A 27,119-nucleotide genomic window follows, 5' to 3' on the forward strand; every position below is an offset into this window, starting at 1 on the left:
TGAACAAGATGATTTTAACAATCCCTTCTGACCTTCAAGTTAACTGACATAAATTGAGCCCACGATCTTCTTCTAGCACTTTGAAGAAGTGAGCCCTGAACTTCCAGGTTTTCAAGAATTTCCTTCTTCTAGTGCTATATAAACTGAGTTTCCCCTATTCTGCACGTGTGACTTCCCCTAACTTTGAGAACACCGGAGGCCAAATACTCCTGAGCTTTAACCCCACACAGATTCAGAGGGTGAAATCCCCATGAAGACCACACCTCGTGTTTGTGACGTTCTCTGTGCTTTTTGCAGAAGTCTGTTCTGAACCCAGGACTCGTGACCACAAACCCATGAAAGCCTGAAGCCATTCACACCGGGATTTTTTTGAGTTAAAAAGATACGAACACTCAAAAAACTGTGATGTGATGAAACTACGTCTCTTACCTTCAGTTTGAGAGAAACTGCTCGCTAGTTTCAGGCGCTTTACACACCAGCCCCAGAGGAAACACATTTTCTCTCAGTGAATATGTCCACTGAGTCAATATATACAAAGTGAGTCATTGTCTATTGAAATTAAACAGCTCAAAAAGGAATCCCAGTCTGGGATGTTGTTTCTCTGCTGTGCAGCTCCAGAGAACCCTCTGAAGGTGAGACACCACACAGCCTGCCATCAGCTCCGTGCTTCCAGCTCATCCACACTGCGACCCGTAATCTATATAGTGGCAACTACACACCGCTGCTGAGTCACCTGCGACAAACATGAGGTAATGGCACCGCTTATCAAAGCGCCAGGCCATGACTTCATCCACCTCTCTGACACACCACAGCCCTGAGGCATGTCAGGCCCTATGGGACAACAGCCCCAGTGGGAAATCAGCTGGCCAGGAGAAAAATGAACTCCCCTTTGGGTCAGGAAGCTTCTTCCCACTTCCTCGGAGGCGTCTCCCGATAGACGAGGAGAGAAGAACGGGAGCGAAAAAGACCATGAAGGACCAAGGGGACCATGGAGGACCAAGGGGACCATGACGGACAAGGGCACCGCCAGCTGCCGAGTGGGCATTACCTCAGCCCTCAGCTGAACACACCCTCCGCCCCGCCCCCAGGCATTTTCTGGCTTCTGATTGGCCACAGTCCTCAGAACGACGGGACAAACAGCCAATCAAAGCGCCAGTTACCGTGAGGGGCGGGATGAGGCGCTGTGCAGGCGGCCTCCTGCCTGTGTGAGGGAGCTGGCGAGGGGTGGGGCCGGGCCGAGCGGCCCCGGGAAGGAGCAGCTGTGGCTGCAGCCGGCAGTCGGTGTGCGGGCAGTCTCGGCCCCGCTGTGCCATGGAGGACGTGCTGCCCTCGGGCCTGCTGGAGGTCTGCCTGCTGGTCGGCGTGCCCAGGGAGCGGGTGCGGGCGCTCCTCCAGGTGAGAGGGGTGCGGTGCTGTGAGGGAGCGCGGGGCGGGCCGGGCCGGTGCCGCGGCTGGGCTGGGGGGCGGCCTCAGTCAGGAGCCGGGTCAGCTCCTTCCTGTCCTGGCCTCCCTGCCTGAAACAACCCGGCGGTAAGGCTGGTAAAGCTACTGGCTTGTCTTGGTGGTGTTATCAGTGCATGGAGCTGAAACACTTAAGAGATTGTTTCGACAGGCGGTCGCCAGCAAAGTAGCGGTAGTTTGGTAGTGGTGTTAAGGAATTAAAGCTTTTTCAAGGGTCAGAGCTGAGTGAAGAATGCAATGGAGCTTTATCTAAGCAGGAACAGCAAAATGCTGGAACAATGCTGGATGAGCTCCCATTTCCCGTCTTCCGTTGGAGGTAAGAGCTGAAGATAGGGCAATAAAGTCTGGAAACTTGTATCCTTAGGACAGTCTCGGTGAGCTTAGTGCTCTTGGCACAACATGAGCAATTCAGATATATTAACAGAAGTTAATGGGTTGGCTTCTGCTTTGCATATGCGGTTTATAATTCGTTTATAGCCACTTAACGTGTGAGTTTACAAAGTCCTCTTCCTGATTCTGCTGTGTTAATGCGTGCCGAAGGTTTTATTAGAGACCCATGAGCAGCCCCGCTGCGGTGCTGGCACGCGCTGGAAAGCCAAGTTGCTCCCAGGGATCTCCGTTGCCTTGCTTGAACTTGGGTTTGATGGTGTGTTCTAATAGCATTAGATAAAGAAGTCTTTGTTGAACTTATTGCTGCTTACTCACTCAGGAGACGGCTTTTGCTGATGTCAGCTCCTCAGGTGGTATCAGCTAAGCAGAGGCTCAAATTCCAGGATCTCATTCATGTGTATGTTCACGATGGGGAAATAAATGCCACAAATGTCACCACCAGGCTTTTGAAATCGGTGTTGTTTTGGCATCTGTTCAAGAAGTAAACCCAAAGGAGGGGGATTTCATTTTTCAGTCCAGTCTGCTCAGTTTGATCTCACTGCTTCCAAATAACCTGTGGAACAAGTAAGGAATTTGCTACAAAAAAACAGAAGCCATTCCAGTATTATGATCCCACTACAGGTTTGGGATTGTTTCTTTGCTCAAGGTATAAAATGGAGTGTCAGAAAGGAAAGCAGCCCCTATGCTTGCCAGTACTAACTGTAGTAGCGTCCCTGCAAGCTGTTACACCACAGAGGTTTCAATCACTGCCTTAGGGTAAGTTATAGATTTACTCCACTTTCTTTTCCTTCTGCAGCACTGTCTACAGGAGGAAATGGTGGACTATGTCTTGTGTCTAATTTTAGTGAATGTAGAAAGAAGAGACATTATTGACAGAAAATAGGAACATTTCAATGGACAGGAATGGACCTCTGATGCTATTTACAGATGAAACAGCAGGGTAAAAATATTGATAATGCTTCAGATCCTGGTCTTGAAAGTGTGTTTGTGCATTCTTAACTTTATTGCAGTACAGGGCAATAAAGTCAACGAAGTCAGAGGAAACATGATATTAACCCACTCCCAAAGTAAGAAAAACCCTATATGACTGGCCTGTTGTTGACAGGAATTCCAGGGAAAAAGATACAATTTTGCACTGAAGCTCATGAAACTGAAGCTTCTGGGCTGTCATGCGTAAATTGTCCTTAGTGCCAGGATAGTTGTCACTCTAAGATTTCAATTCGAAGAAATCACAGGTCACTGTTTTCAGCTAGAGATTACTAGTGGTTTCAAACCTGCCCCAGCATGGGCTTCTCTTCATGATATCACAGGTCATAGAATCAGAATCATAGAATGGTTTGGGTTGGAAAGGACCTTAAGATCATTCAGTGCCAACCCCCCTGCCATGGGTAGGGATGCCTTTCTAAACCATGTCACCCAAGGCTCTGTCCAACCTGGCCTTGAACACCACCAGGGATGGAGCATTCACAGCTTCCTTGGGCAACCCCTTCCGAGGCCTCACCACCTTAACAGTAAAGAACTTCTTCCTTATCTCCAATCTAAACTTCCCCTGCTTAAGTTTTAACCCATTACCCCTTGTCCTGTCACTACAGCCCCTAGTGAGGAGTCCTTCTGCAGCATCATTATAGGCCCCCTTCAGATACTGGAAGGCTCCTATGAGGTCTCCACATAGTCTTCTCTTCTCCAGGCTGAACAGCCCCAACTGTCTCAGGCTGTCTTCATACGGGAGGTGCTCCAGTCCCCTGATCATCCTCGTGGCCTCCTCTGGACTTGTTCCAGCAGTTCCATGTCCTTTTTATGTTGAGGACACCAGAACTGCACACAATACTCCAGGTGAGGTCTCACAAGAGCAGAGTAGAGGGGCAGGATCACCTCCTTCGACCTGCTGGTCACGCTCCTTTTGATGCAGCCCAGGATACGGTTGGCTTTCTGGGCTGTGAGTGCACACTGAAGCCGGCTTATGTTCATTTTCTCATCAACCAACACCCCCAAGTCCTTCTCTGCAGGGCTGCTCTGGATCTCTTCTCTGCCCTACCTGTAGCTGTGCATGGGGTTGCTCCAACCCAGGTGTCCTGCCAGGAGTCTGCTCCAGTGCAGGCTTCCCATGGGGTCACCAGCCACCTTTGGGCATCCTCCTGCTCTGGCATGGCGTCCACTGTGGATGTCTGTGGGCTGTAGATGGATATCTGTTCCATTGTGGACCTCCATGGCTGCAGGGCACAGCCTGCCTCACCATGGTCTGTACCACAGGCTGCAGGGGAATCTGCTCTAGTGTCTGGAGCACCTCCTAACATCCTTCTGCACTAACCCTGCACAGCAGAACTGTTTTCTCTTGCATCCTCTCACTCTCTGACTGCTTTTGCTCCAGCACAGTAACTTTTCCCTCTTCTTAAATACATTGTCTCAGAGGTGCTACCGCCATTACTGATGGAATTGGCCTTGGCAGTGGTAGGTGCATCTTGGAGCTGTCAGGCGTTGGCTCCAATGGACATGGGGGAAGCTTCTAGCAGCTTCTTACAGAAAATACCCCTGTAGCCTTCCCTGCTACCAAACCCCACACCTCATGTGCTACCAAACCCCACACCTCATGTACCACCAAACCCCACACCTCATGTACCACCAAACCAATTTTTACCTTCTTCTGTAATACCCCCGGGTGTCAAGTTGTGTGGAAGAATTGAGGTGTGATCAAGTTGAGCATTAGTAACAGTGTGTATGACTATGTAATGGCCTGTTTCAGCAGGACCATCATTGTTAGAACTAGATGATCTTTAAGGTCCCTTCCAACCCAAATTATTCTATAACTCTAGCTTACAGGAGAAGGGAAAGGATTATTACTGTTAGCCTTCAACACTCTTGAGGTTACATCTGAAATACTCTCCTTTATTTTGGTACCTTCATACCAGAGAACTGCTGACAAACAGGACCAAGACCAGAAGAAGCTAAGCTATATGAAGGCTTAGGTTCTGCAATTTGACTGGATGAGACCCAGAGCAACCTGATCTAACTTCAGTCATCATTGCTTTGTGCAAGGGATTGCACTAGAACCTCCAGAGATCCCTTCCAACATAATTTTTCTAAAGCTTCATCCTTTTCTTTCCCTGGTTATTTCCTAAAGAAGCCAGTTCTTTCATGCCATTCAAAATGAAATTCACTTTTTCAGTGATGGAAAGAGGAGAATGAGATCAAGGAAACACTGAATAGCTGAGCTCACACTCAGAGCTGTGGTTTCAACACATTACTTCTTGTTTGTGTCTAAAGTAGTGTGGTCATTTAAAAACCCTATCTCTTATCTGTGTTCTGTACAGCATCATTGTTACAGGAACATAACCACTAAGTGGGGACAGAATAAAATTCCTGACTTCTGGAATTTTGCAGGGTTACAGGAAAGAAAAGACATTAACATTTCTAAGAAGCAGTGTGTGAGGCAGGGACATTTGATAATGAAAAGCAACAGAGGAGAAACATTTCAAAATTAAGAAGTAACAGTAGAAGCAGAGAATAGAAAATGGTCGAAGAATAGTAGAAACAAGTGAATATTGTTCTGTTGCTGTCTATTCACTACCCCTGAACTGAAAGAGTACGAAAATATGACTTTGGCTGTAGACATTGATATGAGCTGACTTGAAAGCTGACGAGGGAGTCTCTGGGTCAGTGGCAGCACTGACAGTGCTGTTCTGGGAAGAAAAGAATTGGTGTTTAGTGCCTCTGTTGTAGTTTCAGACATAAAGGACATGCCATTTCAGAAGCTGTTACCCTTTGAGGCTATTAAATTGCTGCTGTCATACAGTACTTGGGGTCACAGAGATGCCTCCAGTGGAACTTGGGGATTGCCCTGTCAAAGCAACTCTGTATGAAAACCTCTGCAGGGCCAAGCTGCCAAGTTAATATCACTGCTGTTTGAGTAGGGCTCTGTTTTTCCTGCATAACAGCCTCAGGGCTGAGTCATAATTTTTTTTTCCTTCTGAAATGTATAGCTGCATGTTATTATGAGAGTGATCAGGTTTGGATTTAGCTGTGTTTCCAGTTGCTTCACTGGAAATGGACATCAGCTGCCAGTTAAGGAAGATGACACTGGAAATTTTTAGTATGGCAGGATATGGCACTCAATACTCCAGTTTGTAACCTGTTTTTTAAATTAATTTGAATCTTTTTAAAGTCTTTTGAATCATGGAATGGTTTGGGTTGGAAAGGACCTTGAGATTGTCCAGTTCCAACCTCCCTCCTATGCGCAGGGATGCCTCACACCAGACCATGTCGCCCAAGGTTATGTCTAGCCTGACCTTGAACACTGCCAGGGATGAAGCATTCACCACTTCTCTGGGCAGCCTGTTCCAGTGCCTCAGCACCCTCACAGTAAAGAACTTCTTCCTTATATCTAACCTGAACTTCTCCTGTTTAAGTTTAAACCCAACACCCCTTGTCCTGTTGCTACAGTCCCTGATGAAGAGTCCCTCTTCAGCATCCTTGTAGGCTCCTTCAGACACTGGAAGCTGCTCTGAGGTCTCCACGCAGCTTCTGTTCTCCGGGCTGAACATTTCAATGTCATGCAGATAGGTATTCCTTCTCATTTGGTTGCTCAGCTGTGAAGAAGAGTCCTCTACTAGGACAAATAAGCTGAGAATTTGTGTTCCAAAACTCTGGTGGTGCAACATTGGCCTCAGTGAAGCAGCAGCGTTTTGTATGTTGTAGCTTTAAAAAGTAGGGAAATGATGAGCGTTGGTTCTCAAGGAATATCTTGAATAAAGCAGTACCGATGCATTGTGCCTGAAGGAAAAAGCAGCATGTGTGCTTCATCTCTCTTTGAATCAGTTAGCAAGAAGTTAAAAATGAAACAGCTTTTCAGCCACAGTGAGACTCGCCTTTCCTGTTTCCAAATATCCGTTGACTAAGCAAAGCTTTGAGTGCTGCTGTTTTGACCATGCAGGAAGAGTTAAAATTGCAGTGAAGTAATTGAAAATGCAGCTACTTCTCTGCACTGTGTGGTCAAGAATACAAAAAGTGCTCTCAAGTACAAGGAAATCTTCTCTTCTGATCACTTCCTCCACTGGTGTTTCTTAGCAATGCTGTGCTATGAAGGGGCTTTCAGTGCAGTAGTGCTTTACACAGCTGCCTACTGAAAAATGTGGTCAGTTTTACATGCTCTTGGGCTGTCTGTTCCACTCAGTCATCAGTGGATGGAGGAATTATCATGGCTTCAGGTTGCACAGGGTTTTAGCATTGTTTATTGTTAAGTGGTTGTAATTTTTACTTGTACTTTCTGAATTGCCTTATAATGTTAAAACCTGGTTTGTGAAAGCTTGGGTGGTGGGGGTTGATTCTTTTTCTTCCTGTAGAGGTTATCCTAAGTTAAAAGCTTTTCCAGAAGTTGAACAAAGATTTATCTAGGGAGTGCAGCTTTTTTCCCCCTTTGCTTTCATTTATTTGTTGCCTGGTTTCTCTTACTACCAGTGTTGATTTTAAGTACAGCTTAAGTATATATCCTAAGACTTCAAAGGAGGGAATACTGCATTTCATATTTGTTAGTTTCCTTAACGCCAAAGGCATAATTCCCAATTTAAGAAGGACATGGAGCTATTGGAGCAAGTCCAGAGGTGCCCATGATGATAATCAGGGGCTGGAGCACCTCCCATATGAAGACAGGCTGAGAACATCAGGTATGTTCACTGGGGCTGCTGGAGAAGAGAAGCTGCATGGAGACCTTGGAGCAGCTTCCAGTATCTGAAGGGGCCTACAAGGATGCTGGAGAGGGACTCTTCATCAGGGACTGTAGTGGTAGGACAAGGGGTGATGGGTTCAGACTTAAACAGGGGAAGTTTAGATTGGATATAAGGAAGAAGTTCTTTACTGTGAAGGTGCTGAGGTGCTGGCACAGGCTGTCCAGAGAAGTAGTGAATGCTCCATCCCTGACAGTGTTCAAAGCCAGGCTGGGCAGAGCCTTGTGTGGTATGATTTAGTGTGTGGCGTTTGTGCCTATGGCAAGGTGCTGGAACTGGATGATCTTAAGGTCCTTTCCAGCCCAAACCATTCTGTGATTCTATAGCTAAAACAAGAAATTAGAAGGCAAAAAATGATTATTTAGGAAGAAGAAACATCTTCTAAACCCACAATTTTAGGGGTTGAGAGAAAACAGGGTAAAAGTGGTTTCAAAAAAGCCTTATCAGGATGAGTGTCAACTTAGTGGCGATTTGTGATTCTTGTTTTGTTTTTTTCTTTAATAGGGTACTCTGAGGAAACCCAGAAGTCTTCCTCCCCTTGACCCCGAAGTCCTTTCTGTATTTGTGCCTCCATTTATCAGCAGAGATGACACACAGGTGATGAATGCTGGTAATAGTTTGAATAAAAGTAAACGCCGGTCTTTCCGAAAGAAGAAAGAAAGACCGAAGGTTGAAAATGTCAAGAGCCTCAATGTGGAGCAGAAAGCACCTGACACTGAGGATATTACAGTTCCAAAGGACATTGATCTTCTTGGTTTGCCTCAGCTGTGCTTCCCAGGTAGGGCAGGGTTCATGCTTCTTAACATGAACTGGTCTAAGATGTAGTTGTTGCCCTATAGTACAATTAATTTTATTGCTTTCAATGATCTCTCTCTCTTTGTATTTCACCATATAAAAACTGTGTCTGTGAGCAAGCCAGTGGTTAAAGCAGCTGTCAGCTAACTAGAGGCCCCTTTTGCTCTGCCTATGCCATATGAAACAGAGCCATTAGCAACAGTAGCTGCAACACCTGCAAGAGAGGGAAGGTGAAAGTCACTTTGGCCCTTATTGGTAAATCTTGGTTTGAGTGAAGTGTGCACATGCACAAGCTTTTAAAATCCATTTTTCCACCCAAAATGACTGAGTGCTCCTTCACTTTTCATTTCGTATTAACAGATACCTGAAGTAGTGACTGTTTCCTCCAGGTTTAATGCAGAAACTTTGTTACTGATGTCACTACTGCAGACCTTGTCCCTACCTTGAAAGAAAACTAAAATGAGCACAACCCATCTGTTGTATTTTGCCACTTAAAATGCAGAATAATTGTATCATACTCTTGCTTCTTCAGTAATGTGCAGCTTACAGCCTTTGTAACAACCCTTAGATCAAATGGAGTGTATGTGTGCATTTTAACCCCTTAAAATGAGACTTTTCTCTTGAAGTGCAAATGTGCTATATTTGTCATGAATCGCTTTTCAAACAGCTGAAGTTAAATATGTAGTTAAAAAAAGTTTCTGCCTTCATTGCAGGAGGACTTTATATAACTTCTGAATCAAAAGAGGACCACATTCATTTCCTGGTCTTCACAGATGTCTGTGGTAACAGAACATATGGTGTTGTTGCACAGTACTACCAGCCTCTGCAAGTATGTTATTTCACTCATGCTTTTATTAAGACATATTAAAAGTTATAAAATAAAACAAACCCCTTTGAGAATGATGTCAGGTTTCATTTAGGAAATTAGTTAACAGAGATGGTTTTATGTTAGTAGGAACACAGAACAAGTCATAATTTATATTGCCATTGTGCAATTGGAAGAGCATTGCATTAGGAAAAACCATTCTGGATTTCAATGTGGGGTTTTGGATATTCAGGAGCAGACTTTGTCCCTTGGACTTTTTTTTTGGGTGAAGATTGTACCTTGTGTTCTTTCTGAATATCTTTTGTGCTGAAATTCCTTTGAATTCGTAAGTCTAAGTCTTTTTGGCTGACATTCTTCTAAAGAGCTTTAGAGAGATGAACATCCAAATCCCCTTGAGATTTAGAGGAAATTTGGTATCATATCTCTAGAATTCCCAAGAAAATATCAGCCATAAATTCATGCTCAGCATAACCACATTAATCTGTAGTTTCCTTGCAGGATGGCTGCATCTCCTCAAATGGACAGGCCCACTGGGAATCTGCACAGCCTGGGAAGATGCCTGTCTGTTTTGTACCATTTGCTGTTTGTGTTATATCCAGATATCCATATTTTAATGCCCTCAAGGATTGTCTATCTTGGTAAGATTTGCTATGTTGTGTGTTTCTCCTAGAAACAGGTTTTAATACATGAATTTGCATGACGTGGCCAGGGTAGCTGCCTAATGCTAAAACAGGCCTTAGTTTTAACTTATGATAGTGGGAGATGTGTGGGAGAGGAAAAGAAGAAATGGAATGTGAATGTTGCGCAGACAGCAAGCACAAGGTCTAAATATCAAGGAAATTAGGTATGGTGTCTTCATTTTCTTTGAGGTTTTTGGCAAATCTAGAAAATACGGACATTCAGGGCACAGATTTCTTGAAGATTTTGGGTGTTTTTTTGGGAGAGGGTTAACTCTGAGTTTGTCATTCTGGGCAGCCTTTTCCAATGCCTGACTGCCCTTTTGGGGAAGAAATGTTCCCTAATATCCAATCTAAACCTGCCCTGGTGCAGCTTGAGGCTTTTTCCTCTTGTTCTCTCACTTCTTCCTTGGGAGAAGAGGCCAACCCCACCTCACTACAACCTCCTGTCAGGCAGTTGTAGAGAGTGATAAGATCCACCCTGAGCCTTCACTTCTCCGCACTAAACCCCCCAGGTCCCTCAGCTGTTCCCCATCACACTTGTGCTCCAGGCCCTGCACCTGCTCTGTTGCCCTTCTCTGGCCCCACTCCAGCACCTCAATGTCCCTCTTGTAGTGGGGGGCCTAGAACTGAACAGAGGATTTGAGGTGCAGCCTCACCAGTGCCCTGCACAGGGGGACAATCACTGCCACACTGGTGCTGATACAGGTCAGGATGCTGTTGGCCTTTTTGGCTGCCTGGGTACAAGCTGCACATGTTCAGTTGCTGTTGACCAACACCCACAGGTCCTTTTCTGCTCAGCAGCTTTCCAGCCAGTCCTCCTCAAGAGTATCATAGTAATGAAGATCTTTATAGTCTATGTGATTCATTGTATAACTAATTCACGTATTACTGGCATACAGTGCTTCCAAAACGTGGAACAGTTTGAATGGAGTGTGTCTGTCTCTCTCCAAAATAAGCAGATGTGCATCTAAGCCGTTTTACCACACTGTGACTATTGGCTTTTTCTGCGTTATGTGAGAAGGTTCAGTTTTAAATAGAGAGGTTTTGGCACGTTGCACAGGTAGTTTTACCTCAATCTGTTGACACTACATGAAAAGTGAAATACTCCTGGCAGTAATCTCCTCCTGGATGAACTCCTGTCTTGAATGGATGAATAGGCTCCATTCAAACAGTAAATCTTCCTACCTGTGCATTAATACTTTCAGCTGCCTTGAGAAAAGGAGGAAGTGTGCAAATAGTTCCTAGCACTGGGGCACTACAAAGGACCTATTCTTAGATGTTTTTGCCTTCTGAAACATCTGTGTGTGGACAGTTAATAGAGGTAATGGAAGGTTCATAAACTCCTTAGCTCTCCACTTTAATGTTTCAGAGATAACTTCATTCATTTCAGCAGACATTTGCTATCAGCTGCTATTACCTTGCATTAATGGACACAGTGTTTGATTAGGGAGCTCTTATCATCCTTTCTGTATATCTGCTGCTTTTTCAGCACTGGGGTTAGCTTGTTCTTGTTACAGCATTTATTCGATGTGTTAATTTGTGTCTCAAAAAAGAGGCAGAAAAAGCAGGTCTGCCTATGTTCTTAAGCCACATCCAAGGCATTACCAAGTATGACAGCATTTGTTGAAACTGATGGCTCTACTGTCTGGTTTTCATTGATAATGCTTAAATTCCCCTCCCTCTGCCTCATTTGCACCCTGAATAAATGATGGGCTTTTAGAGGATATGTCCAACAGCCCGGGGCAGTTGCCAGCTGTGAGTTTAGTGAACTTTAAATGTCTCATTAACCCAAATAAAAGCTCAGTAATATATGTCAGAATACTTTTATTATGGTATCTAAACACCATACACAAGATATGTCCTGGATTCTAATAGATGCCTTGAGCAATTCAGTTGCTTTCTAGGCCACTTTCTCTCTGAAGAGCAAGTGTTCTTCTGCAGGAAACCTGTAAAACTGCAAACTGAAATAAAGCCACTGATATTTGTGATGCAGCAATATTCTATGCATGGAAGTAAAAATCCAAACCCAAGCTGCTTCTGACTCAGCAGCATCATTAAAATGAAATGGAGCTGCTGAAGTAGCTAATAAATTAGAAATTAATGAGGTGGAATAATAGCTTCATTGCTCCTAAGAATGCTAAAAATAATTAGCTCCAGGTTATCAGCAAAAAGGCTTTTTTCTGTTTGCATGTTGCTATTTGTAAGTCATTTTCTATCATTTAATTTCAGCTTGCTCGTGCAGCTGCGGCCTCTCAAGGATTTAGATGTTGAGGAGCACATCAAAGAATTTGCAGCAAAGTTGTTTTTAATCCCCAGCCCACCACCAGGACCACTCCACTTGGTAACTGCTGATGCTGAATTTCATGATTACTTTAACATTATGCCTTACAAAGCTCTAAGATGTTATTTTCTATAAATTAATGGACATTCTTCACTCTCAGGTCAGAGATTGTACTTGCTGTTATAAAGCTGATGGCATTACCTGTGCTTAGAAAGGAATCATAGAATCATAGAATAGTTAGGGTTGGAAAGGACCTCAAGATCATCTAGTTCCAACCCCCCTGCCATGGACAGGGACACCTCACACTAAACCATCCAACACAAGGTTTCATCCAACCTGGCCTTGAACACCGCCAGGGATGGAGCACTCACAACCTCCCTGGGCAACCGATTCCAGTGTGTCACCACCCTAACAGGAAAGAATTTCCTCCTTATATCCAATTTAAACTTCCCCTGTTTAAGTTTTAACCCATTACCCCTTGTCCTGTCACTACAATGTCTATGCATTATTAGTATATAAAATACCAGCATGACCATGGTGCAGGCTGTAGCTCCTCTGATCTGGAGACGGGCTGAGAGAGCTGGGTTTGTTTGGCCTGGAGAAGAGAAGGCCTTAAATAAGCAGGGAGACCTTAAAAGGACTTTTCTCCTTAAAGGGAGACCTTAAAGCAGATTCCAGTGCCTAAAGGGGCCCACAAGAAAGCTGGAGAGGGACTTTAGTCCATGTTTGGTCCATATACCAGTTGGTCGTGCTGTTTAATTTTTAATACTCTTCTGCGAAGGATTTGGCTCATGCTACTATTAACTGCCTGAGATGATGCCTGGGTAGGTCTGGGGAAAGCATAATCTCGCATTTGGCTCCTAGAGGAGCAGCGCACCTAATCTCTACAAGTGGTTGCAAGCTCCAGCCTGTAGCTAAAAAACCACAGAATCACAGAATTGTTTAGGTTGGAAAAGACCTTTAAGATCATTGAGTCCAGCTGTTAACCCAGCACTACCAAGTCCACCACTAAACCATGTCCTTAAGTGCCACATCTACACATCTTTGAAATGCCTCCAGGGATGGTGACTCCATCACTGCCCTGGGCAGGCTGTTCCAATGCCTGAGCACCCTTCCAGTGAAGAAATTGTTCCCAATATCCAATCTAAACCTCCCCTGGTGCAGCTTGAGGCAGTTTCCTCTTGTCCTGTCACTTGTTACTTGGGAGAAGCGACTGACTGCACCTCAGTCCATCCCATGAGAATGGAAGCTGCCTTTCACCTGAACACTATGGCATAGCCATCTCAATGAATACACATGTATAAACCTCAGTAAATCATGTAGCTATCCCTCAACCAAGATGTGTTAGTTCCCTACCTTCTGTTTGATATTAAGATGACACGTGTATGCTCATGACTGTTGTTCTGCCTGTGTAATGGGTGGACATGCTGGTGTGTGACTGAGCAGTAGTGCAGTCCCTGTGTGAGAAAAAAGGCCATGGAAATCAGTTGCTGGAACAACATGTACAGCTCTGGATTTGTCCTTTTCTTCTGTCTGAATGACTCTGGGGAAGCAAAACAGTGTGTGAGGGGATTAAATGTTCTGAATTGGCTGCTGCCTGATGAAGACCTTGCTGAGAGGAGAAGCTCCCATAAGCATTTGTATTCAGTGTAGAAGCTGAGATGTGAGCTGCATTTTCTTCCTTATAACCTTTCCCAGGTTGAGCTGGATGGTGGCTGCGTTAGTGATTTCAGAGCACTCTCTCCTTTGGCTAGTGAAATGGCTTCTAGGGGAGAGTGCTCCAGTCATGGACTTCTCCTTAGCTGCTTTCACTAACCCTGGGATGTGGGGTTTGAAGCAGAGGAAATAATAGCATAGCTGGAAAATTGTCTGAAAACCAGCTGCTAAGTGCTGAAATCGCATGCAGGATGTGGCCCCCAGAGATTTGAGCTGGAGTATTTGAAACATTGAAAGAGTTCATTTGTTTTGTCTTGTTCTATCTTGACCTTATCATCAATGCTCAGTTATTTTCTTCATATTCCTAAAACTTCCTGTCTGAATTTTTTATCAATACTTTGGATTTCCCAGTTGGATCTACAAATATAAAATCCATTCTTTTATTATGCTTACATCAAAGCAAGTTTCTGTTCAAAGAATGTGTGTGTGTATTAGTAAAGTTTTATTGTAAAGGAGAATAAAAGGAGACAAAGCCCATGTTAATCTTTCAAACTAGTTACTATGTCCTTTACTGTTTCCCTCTTTTCCTGTTTCAGTTTTCTGCAGTATGCAGATATCTGTCTTCTTGCTCTCAATTCATGTTAATAGTTTGTAGTTGGAACTAAAATCCTGAATTAAATGTGATGTGGGAAAGTTTTCATTCAGAAGTTAATGGAAAACTTCTCTTATTGCAGGTATTTAATATGAAGCCACTTCAGATAATAATTCCTTCACGAGAGGATCCGGACAGTCCAATTATTGACTTGGATCTTCATCTTCCATTGCTGTGTTTCAGGCCAGAGCAGGTGCTGCAGGTAAAACTGATACTCTAAATGCTTTAGAGATTGACAGCACTGGTAATTTGTGGTTTAGAAGAAATCAAGATGTTTAGTTACCCCCCGAAAGGATAAATCCAGGTTCTGCAGATTAGAGATATGTTTCAATAAAATATACATTTTCTTAAGGTATTTTGCTATTAGAGCAGATAAGATTAAGGCATATTGGATTTCTTTCTCCTGTGGGTTAGCAATAGGTCCTAATTTTCTTAAGAAGACTGTGTTTTACAATGTAGGTTTCCTGATGCAATTCCCTGCTCAAAAGCCTCCTGTGAAGTGAAATGAGGTTGCTTAAAGTCATCAGTATTATTTGTGCCACTTCCTCTGAAAAGAGCAGGTTGGAAAGCCTCTTTCTAGGGATGATTTTAAACCTCAGGCCTGAGTGCAGGCACTGCTACCTTATTTTGTTAGATTCTGCCCACATGTGCATGTTCTGAATAAGACCATCTCAAATCCTAACAGGTTCTCTGCAACTGGTGCGTTTTGAACGTGGAGTTTTATGTGTTAGCACCTCTATGAGATGTCCCATACTTGCCATTAGTCTTTTGGCTTGAATTCATCCCACCTAGCTTGAGGCATCTTTGATGCTTAGATGCCGTTGAGTCCCTTTCTCCCAGTGGAAACGGGTGGACGCCTCCAGAGAGCTTCCTGAATTCTTCAGTAAAAGAGCCTTGCTCACCAGTGCCCCTGTAAAGAATCTGATGAGCTACCCTCTGGAATCAATGGTTGGATATGTCTAAAACCTGGATGGTCTTTGTGTTCATCATTATAGAATCATAGAATGGTTTGGGTTGGAAAGGACCTTAAGATCATCCAGTTCCAGCCTCCCTGTCATGGGCAGGGACACCTCACACTAGACCATGTTGCCCAAGGCTCTGTCCAACCTGGCCTTGCACACTGCCAGGGATGAAGCATTTACCACTTCTCTGGACAAGCTGTTCCAGTGCCTCAGCACCCTCACAGTAAAGAACTTCTTCCTTATCTCTGACCTGAACTTCCCCTGTTTCAGCTTGAACTCATCACCCCTTGTCCTTCTCCAGCATCGTTGTAGGCCCTCTGCAAAGACAGGTTAGCTTATACCCTTCATCTGGGTACCTTTTTTCAAGCATTTTATGGTCTAACACAACAGGTCTCATTAATTCCAGCTAAATCCCTGCTTCATTGACATTGGTGGCAAAACTCTCATTGATTTCCACTGTCACTTAATTTTTCTCTCTTTTTCTGGTCTCTTAGTTTTGTAAGAATCCTTATGTGGATGTTACTTCAATTTATAAATATGTATATTATATATATGTAACTATTAAAAAAGCAGAACTCATAAGGCAAGCAGATAAACTATTTGTGCATTTCTAGATACAACTCTTTGTAAACAAGTAGCATTTTGGTTTTCTTCCAGATTATGACCTGTATTTTGACTGAACAGAGGATAGTTTTCTTCTCCTCTGACTGGTCTCTGCTGACACTCGTTGCTGAATGCTTCATGTTGTACCTTCACCCTCTTCAGTGGCAACACACTTTTGTGCCTCTTCTGTCTCGACAAATGCTGGATTTTGTCATGGCCCCAACATCTTTTCTTATGGGATGTCATATTGACCATTTTGAAGAAGTTAGCATGGTATGTTTTAGACTATTACCACTGTTGCTCTTCACTTGCAGTCCATTTGTCCCCTTCAGATGCATCTTGAAGCTTGCTTTTGTTATTTAGGTGTGTGAGAAGTGAAGAAGTTAAAAGTAATGGAACCACACTGATGTGACCACTGGCTTACTGGAGGAAGCTTATTGTTGTATCCCTTCCCTTTCTTTTCTTTGCAGGATAACATGATTTTTGTGAGTTCAGGCTTCAGCTGGGGAAAAATTCTACTTAAAAGTAGTTTTTACAGTATAAATAGATTCATAGAAGACTGGTGAGGTTCTTTTTGGCTCTGAACTGCATGGGATGAATTGGGTGCCTTTTCCAGGTATCTGGTTTAAGAATTGAGCATGCACTTGAAAATACTCTGCTGCTGCTGCTGTTCCCTACAGTGGCATTAAATATGTAATAAAATAAGATTAATATAAGATAATGTGATAAAGTATAGTTTTTCTGAGGGGTTTTTGGTCTTCCCTTCTCAGAATCTTGCTTAAGCCTCTTCCAGTGGGTAACATAAATCTTGGTTACTCCAAAAGACTTAAGAAAAACTCAGCTTCATAGTAGAGGGCTGATATGAATCTGCTTTTTTGAGGGTGTCCCATAGGGTTCCTGTGAGTGTTCCAGGCTGAACACAGAAATACTGTGCACATTTATAGCAGATGAATCCTTCTGATTCTAAGCCAAAGGGAAACTGGTCCAAAATCAACAAAGAATGAAGTTAAAATGAAGCAGATAACTGTTTATTTTAATTAGCAGTAAGATACCACTGTAAGAAATTAAAGTAAGAAATTAGAGAACACACTTTTCTTTGGCATTATTTGAAAGATTTTATGTTTGCTTACATCACAGCATCACAGAATGGTTTGAGTTAGAAGGGACCTTAAAGATCATCTAGCTCCAGCCCTCCTGCATCTTCTTTAGTGATATGGTTTAGTAGTGGTCTTGGCAGTCCGGGGGTATCAGATGGACTTGATCTTAAAGGTCTTTTCCAAGCCAGGTGATTCAATGATTGTGTAATTCTTCACGCTGAACAACTACATATCTAGCCTTTTGCAGACTGATCTTTCAGGCTATTAAAACTGCGGCCTGAGAGATCTGTGTGAGCTTTACCTCTGTGGTTGAGGCTAGTACATAAACCTTCCCTCTCCTTGTCATCCCATGGGGCATGTACAGGAGTAAATGCTGAATGGAACAAGCTTTCCAGGAGCTTCTTTGTGTATGTGTATTTGGTCTTATACATATCCTCACAAGGTAGAGCTTTTTAAGGAGGGACTTAGAGAGTCAGTATTAATTTAATACTACATGAAGAGCATGTTAGGTTACTAAATGGTTATGTGCTTAGATTAAAATCCAGTAATTTAATGACATTTCTTTTCTTAAATGCAATTGTTATTTATCCATAAAATCTTCTAGCTGAGGGAAAACCCTTTTGTGATTTACCTCCTAGCTAAAATAATAATGTAATAATTAATAGAAGAGTACATAAAGAAGAACTAAGTGTTGTTAAAATATATTTACAGTCATTCTATTTTCTTTTGTCAAAAGGAAATTGAAGATTTAGTTCTAATTAATATAGATAATGGAGATATTACACATTCCAAAATGGCTGAAGAGGAACCCGAAATTCCAGATGTTCCAGCACAAGCAGCGGAAACTTTCATAAAGAGGTGAAAAGATGCTGAAATTGTGTTTGTCTTAGTGTATAAATCATGCTTGACACCCTAAGTGTTTCTTTTTTATTGTTTATTAGTATGTTATTTCATACATAAAAATCTCACTGTATTTGATAAGGGCAAATTAAAAAATTAAGTTAATATACAGGTAACTTTAAGCAGTTATAATAAGAACCTTATTATTTTGCAATGCCTGGAATACTTGTTTCTTTTTTAGTACTGTTACAGATTGTCTGAATCATAGAATCAGTCACATGCAGGTAGATTGGAATCTCTGTCCCCTGCCTGCTTTATCAAACAGGCTTCAAAATGAGGAGCTTAATGCAAAAAATCCATATCTTTTCATAGAATCATAGAATAGTTAGGGTTGGAAAGGACCTTAAGATCATCCAGTTCCAACCCCCTGCCATGGGCAGGGACACCTCACACTAAACCATGTCACCCAAGGCTCTATCCAACCTGGCCTTGAACACTGCCAGGGATGGAGCATTCACAACTTCTCCAGGCAGCCTGTGCCAGTGCCTCGCCACCCTCACAGTAAAGAACTTCTTCCATATCTCTAACCTGAACTTCCCCTGTTTAAGTTGGAACCCATCACCCTTTGTCCTGTCACTACAGTCCCTGATGAGGAGTCCCTCTCCAGCATGGATGTGGGCCCCTTCAGACACTGGAGCTGCTCTAAGGTGTCCACGCAACTTCTCTTCTCTAGGCTAAACAGCCCCAACTTTCTCAGCCTGTCTTCATATGGGAGGTGCTCCAGTCCCCTGATCATCCTCATGGACTTGCTGCAAGAGCTCCATGTCCTTACGTCCTTATGTTGAGGAACTTTACTGTTCTTTGCAAGGAGACTGAGTGCACTGTGATTTACATGTGCCTGTGGGACTTCCAGAAATCTTACTAGCTTGTCAACACTTCAAATCAATCTGGCACTTTCTCTAGCTGCAGTATGTGTGAGGCCTAAATGACCTTTTTTCTTCAAAAGGTATGAAAAATGATGTTAGGATGTAACTTAATAGCTTTCCTCTCTGTGTAGAGTGGAGAGTCTCCAGCTGCATTATGATCTAGAGCTCTGCCACCTCCGCGCCAGCACAGATCTTGGTGAGCTCCAAATGCGCAGAAGGGCTTGGCAACAGAAACTGAACACAGAGGTTCAGCAAACAGCTTTACAATTAATTGTTAACATCTTCAGGTGAGTGGATGTAGTATTTTTAATTATAAGAGCATATGGTACTTAGAATCATAGAATGGGTCTGGTTGGAAAGGTCCTTTTCCAGCATCTTTGTAGGCCCCTTTCAGATACTGGAAGCTGCTACTCCTATTTTGTCTTACCTTAGAGATACTTCTTGAATCTCTTTAAGTTTTGTGAGGGAATTTGAGAAGGAGGTCCTGTAGCCTACTGGAATATCACTAATTCATTATTTGGGTACATACATACTACTAGGACATTTTAGTTAAAACTGCTCTGATTGAACTTGTATGTCTTTTGTTTGAAGATTCCAGGAAAAGAAGTCCTTGTATTTTGTAACTAGGAAAAGCTTAAGGCCCAGCAGGGATACCAGTTTGCAACTGGACATAATCTTGGTCACTGTTGTTAGGTGAAGATGAATTCAAACCAGTACAGGGAGGAAGAGCTGCAAGCAGGATGGGAGGCTAAGAACCCCTGGGTGTGTTTTGTCTCACTGAATAAAGGATAAGGTATCTGGAGAGTGCAACCACATGAGAATGGGAGGAGCTGTTTCAGATCAAGAACAGTGTTGGTACAAGAAATGCTAGGTATTGGGTTTGGTTGGGACTGACATTATAACAATGATGTAAAGTTGGTTTTGGTTTTTATTTTACTCTAGAAAAAGGTCCAGTCATGCTAATTTTCCTTGTTCTTAATCTAATGTAATGTGTTGATCTCTCCAGTTGGTTTATCTTATCAGTGTGTTGTAATTCCTGCTATTATTTGCTTATATTTGGAGACAGAATGGAAATGTGTTCAGTGATCTGTACAAAACAAGTGCAGAAAATGAATGGCTGGTTTGCAGATTCTTCTTTTTTTTTTCTTTTTACATATATACTGACATAACCATGAAAATTAAACTGCCTAATGGCCACTTAAAGAATGTGATTATATGGACAGAGGTCTGCAAATAGCTGTGCAGATAACCATGCCCAGCTATTTCTTGCTGCCTCTTGCTGGAGATGGTGTTCTTTGGATCAGCTACTACAGATGCTGCGAGGGCTGGAGCAGCTCTGCTCTGGAGCCAGGCTGAGAGAGCTGGGCTGGGGCAGCCTGGAGAAGAGAAGGCTCCTGAAGGGGAGACCTTAGAGCAGCTCCAGTGCCTAAAGGGGCTGCAGGAAACCTGGAGAGGGGCTTTGGACAAGGGCCTGTAGGGACAGGCCAAGGGGAATGGCTTTAACCTGCCTGAGGGGAGACTGAGATGAGCTCTTAGGCCGAAGCTCTTTCCTGTGAGGGTGCTGAGGCGGTGGCACAGGGTCCCCAGAGAAGCTGTGGCTGCCCCATCCCTGGCAGTGTTCAAGGCCAGTTTGGACAGGGCCTGGAACAACCTGCTCTAGTAGGTGTCCCTGCCCGTGGCAGGGGGTTGAAACTGAATGAGCTTAAAGTTAGTCCCTTCCAACCCATTCTATGAAAGCTCCTTAATGCTTTCTGTCAGTAGGTACTGGGTTAATTCCTATAGTCCAAATACCAGATCTCTGTTCACCTGCTTGGATTTGTTGGATCAGCTTAGGGAATGTTCATACAAGTGGCTGGGCTCTCCAGTAGGACCATAGCTGCTGGGTGTGGAGGATAGAACAGACCTTACAGGTGGTACAGTATGGAAATAGAAATGTATTTATAACCTGATGTGCTCCCACTGTGGGTTTGGTGGATTTGAGTGTTTGGCAGCAGTATGTTTCAGATAAAGATGAGAATAAACGCATTTTGCTGCTAACAGCTTGAACTCTAATCCACTAAACTCTTGACTACAAGAAATGAACAGATGCTTTGCTCTCTAAGAGACAGCATGTTTTGCAAAGGGATTGATTCTTCTCTTGATTTCTCCTTTCCTTCAAACTGTCTTTCTTTGTTCTTTTCAGCCCTGTTCTTCTGTCTTCTAATGCTCTATCTACCAATGTCCAGGAGTGAAGGAAAGTAAAGCTTTGACGCAGTTGTGCTGCCAGTTGTGACTGTCTTCAGTGAGCACTGTAGTATTTGTGTGTGCATGGAGGTTCTGTGTTTAATGCAAACCCTGCTAAATTATGTAAAATTGTACAGAACTATGTATTTTACTATATTTTTTCTGACCCCATATGTCTTCATAAACTGTTAATGCTCTTTTATCACCAGTTATGAAAGTCAAGCAATGTATAGAGCTGTCAGTTGTCTGGGGCATGGGATTCCCCTTTTATGCTTACATCCAAACTTTAGCTCACCAATTTACATTGTTCATTCATGTATCATCATAGTAATGTCTGTAATACATGATACAAGCTGTAATACTAAAAAAGCTCTGATTTTAGCCACTTGCACATATCCAGCCTAAGTAGCTTCCCATTTCTTACTCACAGACTTCAGAGAAGAGCTTTTTTCTGAAGAACCCCCACTTTCTGCTCCTGAAACAACCTTTTCCAGCTCACCTTTAGGACACAGAAGTTACTATTGCTGTCTGATAGCACAGGGCCTCTGCTGCCTGCTGTGACCATGCAGATACTAAAATATGCATCTTTATCTCACTTTCTCTTTTATTTCAATAGTTCTGTCTCTTCAGTTTAACACAGTTCCCAGTTCTTGCTGGTTTATGAGCAGAATGTGGGAGAACAGCAAAAAATGATGTAATCTATAATATTTCACATGCATTTTACAGATGCAAGATAACGGGACAGTGTGAGGTCAGGTCATATCTTTCAAATTGCCTATGTGGATAGATACACTTGTCTTTTTAGTGCTCCAAATGGCTTGTACGTGATTCAGGAACGTATGTAAATGTAATTCCAGGATTGGAGCTTAAATCATGACTTGAATATATAAATTCTCCTCCATGGTTTGCTAGAATTGATCCCACAGCCTCTAAATGAATGTGCTGGTTTGAAATGGCAGTGCCAGCAGGAAGCCTTCTTAGAAGGGTTTGTATTCTTCTGTAGCTTAGGAACTGACTTGTTCATTACAACAGAGTTTGTGTTCTGATGCTGCAGCATATTTCTCTTTTGCCTTGTGATGCTGCAGTGTATTTCTAGTAGTATCAGTGGGCTGCTGCTACAGCAAAAGTGTGACTTGCTTACAAATCTCCAAGCGTATTTGTCATCTATTCATTATTTTTTGTCTCCAGGGAGGTCAAAGATCATCTAAATTATGAACACAGAGTGTTCAACAGTGAAGAATTCCTGAAAACAAGGGCAATTGGAGACCAGCCATTTTACAGAAAGGTAAATGTAATGTTAAGTATATTGTGTATCTCCGTGGTTAAGCTGTGTTTTAGAATTAATGCCAAATAACAATAAAATGGTCACAGTTTGGCATGTGTGGTGGTGTTGAACCACCAACTTTCACAGAATGCTTTCCAAAACTTCTTTTATTTACTATAAACAGATAAAACAGTAGCCAGCATTTTAGGGAGCAAGGTATTCTGTAATTCCAGAGTAAATTGCATGTAATTCCTCAGGGGTGAGATTAACCTATGGCAGATGGTCAGTTAAGCTACCTCTAAATTGAAGCACAGTCACTTGTTCTAATTGTTTGGACCAAAGCCCGTACATAGACATGAGTTTTCTCAAGCCTGTGAGCACAGTAGAAGGGAACTCAAATTGAAGGGGTCTGGTACAGGCCACCTGACGAGATAGATTTATGTTCACAAGCCCTGGTCTTCATGGGGGACTTTACCACCCTGATCTGTTGGAGGGACAATACAGCAGGGTACAAGTAATGCATGAGGTACCTGGCATGTGTTGGTGGTAACTTCCTTTTCCAAGTGATAGAGCAGCCAGTGAGGGGAGGTGCTGGACCTTGATCTCACCAACAGGGAGGGACTGGTGGGGAATGTGAAGCTTAAGGGCAGCATTGGCTGCAGTGACCATGAAATGGTGGAGTTTGAGATACTCAGGGCAGTAAGGAGGGTGCACAGCAAGCTTGTTGCCCTGGACTTTGGGAAAGCAGTCTTTGGCCTCTTCGGGCATCTGCTTGGTCGAGTACCATGGGATAAAGCCCTGGAGGGAAGAGGAGCCCAAGAAAGCTGGTTAATATTCAGGGATGGCGCCCTCCAAGCTCAGGACTGATGCATCCTGACAAAGATGAAATCGGGCAAGAACACCAGGAGGCCTGTGTGGATGAACAAGGAGCTCCTGGACAAACCCAACACAGAAAGGAAACCTACAGAAGTGGCAGCAAGGACAGGCAGCCTGGGAGAAATACAGAGAAATTGTCTTGAGCAGCCAGGGATCAGGTTAGGGCTGGAACTTGATGTTCTTTAAGGATTCTTCCAACCCAACCATTCTGGATGCTGTGAAGTACCTGCTTTATCTGCAGCCTGAGCAACAGCACGTGGAGTTCTCAATGTCTGCTTTCAGCATGTGATTTTTTTTAAGTGTCATTATTATTAGCCAAATAAAAAGCTCACTTAAATGAAAAAAATGATTGTTTGGAAGACTGTAACCCTGAACTGGGGGTGTCTGATCAATACCTGGTTTCTGAAGGGGTTCAGGACATCTTTCTCAGCTTCTTGCACCCTTTGATGCAATTGACTTAGTAGTTTTTAACAGATACTTCAGTAAGTCGCTTCTTAGTCTAACCAGCTGTAAGCCATATGCTGTTATTTAAGCTTCTCAAAAGTAAAGTGTTACTGAGTGTGTCTTCACTTCTCTTTTGGAGACACTATGGCTTGTTTAACAAACCTGTGGGGCAAAGCAAAGGTTTAACAAGGAATGTGAGTACTGCATCTTCCATTTCACATTTGCTTTTAATTACATTCCATGGCTGCATCTGAAAGAGGCAGAGGTTTCATCTGCCACTAGAATTTGGCAGCTGGCTCCCAGGAGTAACTGTTTTACACCTGGCAAGCAGAGCTGTTCATTAACACCAACAGGCTGTGGTTGATAACACCTTTGTTGTTTCCTGGTTTGTTCCCAACCTCAAACATATGATAAGAAACATTTCTGAACATCTGTTCAAAGGAGATGTCAGCATGTGAAGGAAACAGAGAAGTATCTCATGTTACTGAAGCAGTAGCTGCCAAACTTGACAGAATATCTGGCAAGTCAAAGATAAGCTGATGAATCTTAAATAGGAAGCAGCATTTGTTGGATAAAGCTTCCAACACAAGCAAACATTCTGGAAAGCAAACAGGAAGAACTGAAAAGAACCTGTTAATATGTCATCAGGAGAGAAATTAATGGGAAATGTTGTGATTTCAAATGGCTGGAAATAATGAAACTCTTTTCAGTAGCAGTTTCTAATGCTGTAAATGAAATAGGCAATTTTATGGATTGAAATTTGAAGTTTAAAACTGAGATATGCACATTTAAGAAGCACTTTGAGCAGTTGACTCGCTGAAATACTAAGTAACATAGTGGCAGGTTTGCTTTTGAGGAAATCTTTAAAGAGAGCACAGTATGGAATAGTTACCAGTGGTATCTAGAATTGTATTAGAACTCCAAAAACCATTGGAGAAGACTCAGTTCCTGCGGGTTGTCAGCTCCTGTGCGTACAATTGCCACCAGAATATGCCATCTGCTGGAGAAATCCTTAAAAGCACAAACCTGAATGCTCTTTTACAGGGTATGTTGCAAATGGATTGATAAGAGGCATTTTGACTAAGAATGACCTATTTACTGGTGAAATACTTCCATTCATTTCAGAGGACCTTCAGTACTTACGAATCTTTCTCATTTGCTGTTTAAACATGTGAGAGCAATACACTGATGTCTGGTCAGTGGGTTTTGGGGGTTGTTTTGTGTTTTTTTCAAGACTAACAAAGGTGCTTTAAGAAAACTTCTGGGATACATCATTAATCAATGTAAGTTTTGCATGGTAGCATTCAGAGATACAACTGTCTGTCAGTGAGTTTGTAGACGCTGAAGGTTGTATAAGCACAAAGACAGGATTCCTGATTAGAGTAACACTGTCTCCTGATGAAGTTTCCATTTGATTTGCTGAACAGATTAGTTTTCAGAATAGTTTATTACAAATGAAACTAAAAAGCCCTGTGCTAGAACTGACATTTACATAGTATCCACGTTATATTGCCTCATATCCTAGCTTTCATCTTGTTTCATTTGCAGTAGTAGGAGATGGTGGCTTTCAACGTTCTCTTTACACTTGGCATTTTTTATGGTGTCTTTTATCCTAAAAGTAGCAATTTGACCTTTTAGGAATGATTTCTGGATGACACCACAACACTTACCTCAGCAGGGAACAACTTTGGGGTTTACCAGAAGGAAAGATGAGTCACTTTTCAGTTTGATGGCATTATGTGGGTTTAGAGTGCCACAAACTTCTTACTCCAAACCACAGACAATATGAGCAGTTACTTAGTTAAATACGCTGTTAAACCTTTCTGTTTTGCTCAGTAGTCCTCATTTTTGTTTGGTTTCATCTTTTGGAGGGCAGTCTGAGATTCCTGTTTGCCACTAAGTGTGTATCTTCAGAGTACAGAAGGTGAATGGAAGCTGAGTTAGTGTTCTGTTGTTGAAGCTATCAAATACTTTTGGGTTTGTGCTTGCTACCTTGGAAGTTCTCAGCTTTGCTTGTGTAAAGGTAATAAAAATGAGCAGAAGATGATAATAAAACTGTTATGTAATAAAAGATGTCATTAATGATCAACAGTTAACCAGTTTGTGTCTCACAGGTCTTAGAGACCTACATGTTTCACTCTTTTCTTAAAGCTCGTTTGAATAGAAAGATGGATGCTTTTGCTCGAATGGATTTGAGTACCCAGACTGAAGAGGACAGGTAAAGTTTTCCCATTCCTTGTTCTTGTTTTGAATCTTCTGTTGATATCAGTGATAAAAATCCTTTGACTATTGGTATGAGATCAGGTCATCTGTGAATAGGATCATGACTACTTGATAGGCTGGTGGCCTCAACATAGAAAGGACATGGAAGTGTTGGAACAAGTCCTGAGGAGGCCGTGAGGATGTTGCTGAAGCAACTCCCACATGAAGACAGGCTGAGAACATTTGGGCCGTTCAGCCTGGAGAAGAGAAACTGCGTGGAGACCTCAGAGCTGCTTCCAGTATCTGAGGGGGCTACAAGGATGCTGGAGAGGGACTCTTCATCAGGGACTGTAGCAATAGGACAAGGGGTGATGGGTTCAAACTGAAACAGGGGAAGTTCAGGTAAGATATAAGGAGGAAGTTCTTTACTGTAAGGGTGGTGAGGCACTGGCACAGGTTGCCCAAAGAAGTGGTGAATTCTCCATCCCTGGCAGTGTTCAAAGCAGACAGGGCCTTGGGTGACATGGTCTAGTGTGAGGAGTCCCTGCCCATGGCAGGGAGTTGGAACTGGATTGATCTTAAGGTCCTTTCTAACCCAAACTGTTCTATGGTTCTGTGATAATTAAGATTTAAAAGGGTGATATGAATATGTCCTGACATGGCTGCTGAAACTGTAGATTGGTGATGGAATTATAAATGAATGCTATTACACACAAAAAAAAAATACAGTAATAATAATCTGTGTGAGTATACTGAGTTTTAAACCTGCTTATATGTTATTTTTATTTCTCTCAGATTTAACTTGATGTTTCATACCCCAAGAAGACTGACTATAGAGAAAATGGCTTCGAAACGATTCAGCCCCCAGTACGTGGTGAGCAGGCGGATGGTGATCAGTATGCCTGATCTGCAGGAGATCAAGCTGCCAGAGGTCCCTACCAGAAAATCCTCCCTTCGAAAACTAGAAACAGGAGTTGGTAAGGGAAGAATGAACAAATACAGGGTCTTTCCTGTGGTCTCTATGGGTGGCATTTTCACAGAAGCAGTGTCAGATGGTGGAAGGAACTGGTAAACTGAGGCATTTTGAGCTGGGACCCCTCTGTGTTTCTCCATGCCTGTGGGATCAGTCTGTGGCCTGCTGGAAATTTTGCTGTAGCACAAAAGGCTGATTGGTCACAGTAGGATTGATAGTGGAGAATTGCTTTCTGAGGCCATAACCATGTT

General features: G+C 42.9%; 1 protein-coding gene across 1 annotated transcript in view; it reads left to right on the plus strand.

Annotated features, from left to right (window-relative positions):
* The first annotated feature begins 1,183 nt into the window (after positions 1-1,183).
* Positions 1,184-27,119, plus strand: part of DENND3 (DENN domain containing 3) — a 39,769-nt gene continuing 13,833 nt past the window's right edge. The window contains exons 1-12 of the mRNA XM_065669031.1: positions 1,184-1,395; positions 8,073-8,346; positions 9,077-9,192; positions 9,688-9,827; positions 12,099-12,210; positions 14,541-14,660; positions 16,078-16,296; positions 17,857-17,978; positions 19,018-19,173; positions 22,298-22,394; positions 25,808-25,911; positions 26,691-26,872. Of these exons, the coding sequence (XP_065525103.1) occupies positions 1,312-1,395; positions 8,073-8,346; positions 9,077-9,192; positions 9,688-9,827; positions 12,099-12,210; positions 14,541-14,660; positions 16,078-16,296; positions 17,857-17,978; positions 19,018-19,173; positions 22,298-22,394; positions 25,808-25,911; positions 26,691-26,872 (1,726 nt within the window). The 5' untranslated portion in view covers positions 1,184-1,311. The remainder of the gene's footprint in view (positions 1,396-8,072; positions 8,347-9,076; positions 9,193-9,687; positions 9,828-12,098; positions 12,211-14,540; positions 14,661-16,077; positions 16,297-17,856; positions 17,979-19,017; positions 19,174-22,297; positions 22,395-25,807; positions 25,912-26,690; positions 26,873-27,119) is intronic.

The sequence above is a fragment of the Lathamus discolor genome, chromosome 2 (assembly GCF_037157495.1).
Source record: "Lathamus discolor isolate bLatDis1 chromosome 2, bLatDis1.hap1, whole genome shotgun sequence".
NCBI classification, from domain to species: domain Eukaryota; kingdom Metazoa; phylum Chordata; class Aves; order Psittaciformes; family Psittacidae; genus Lathamus; species Lathamus discolor.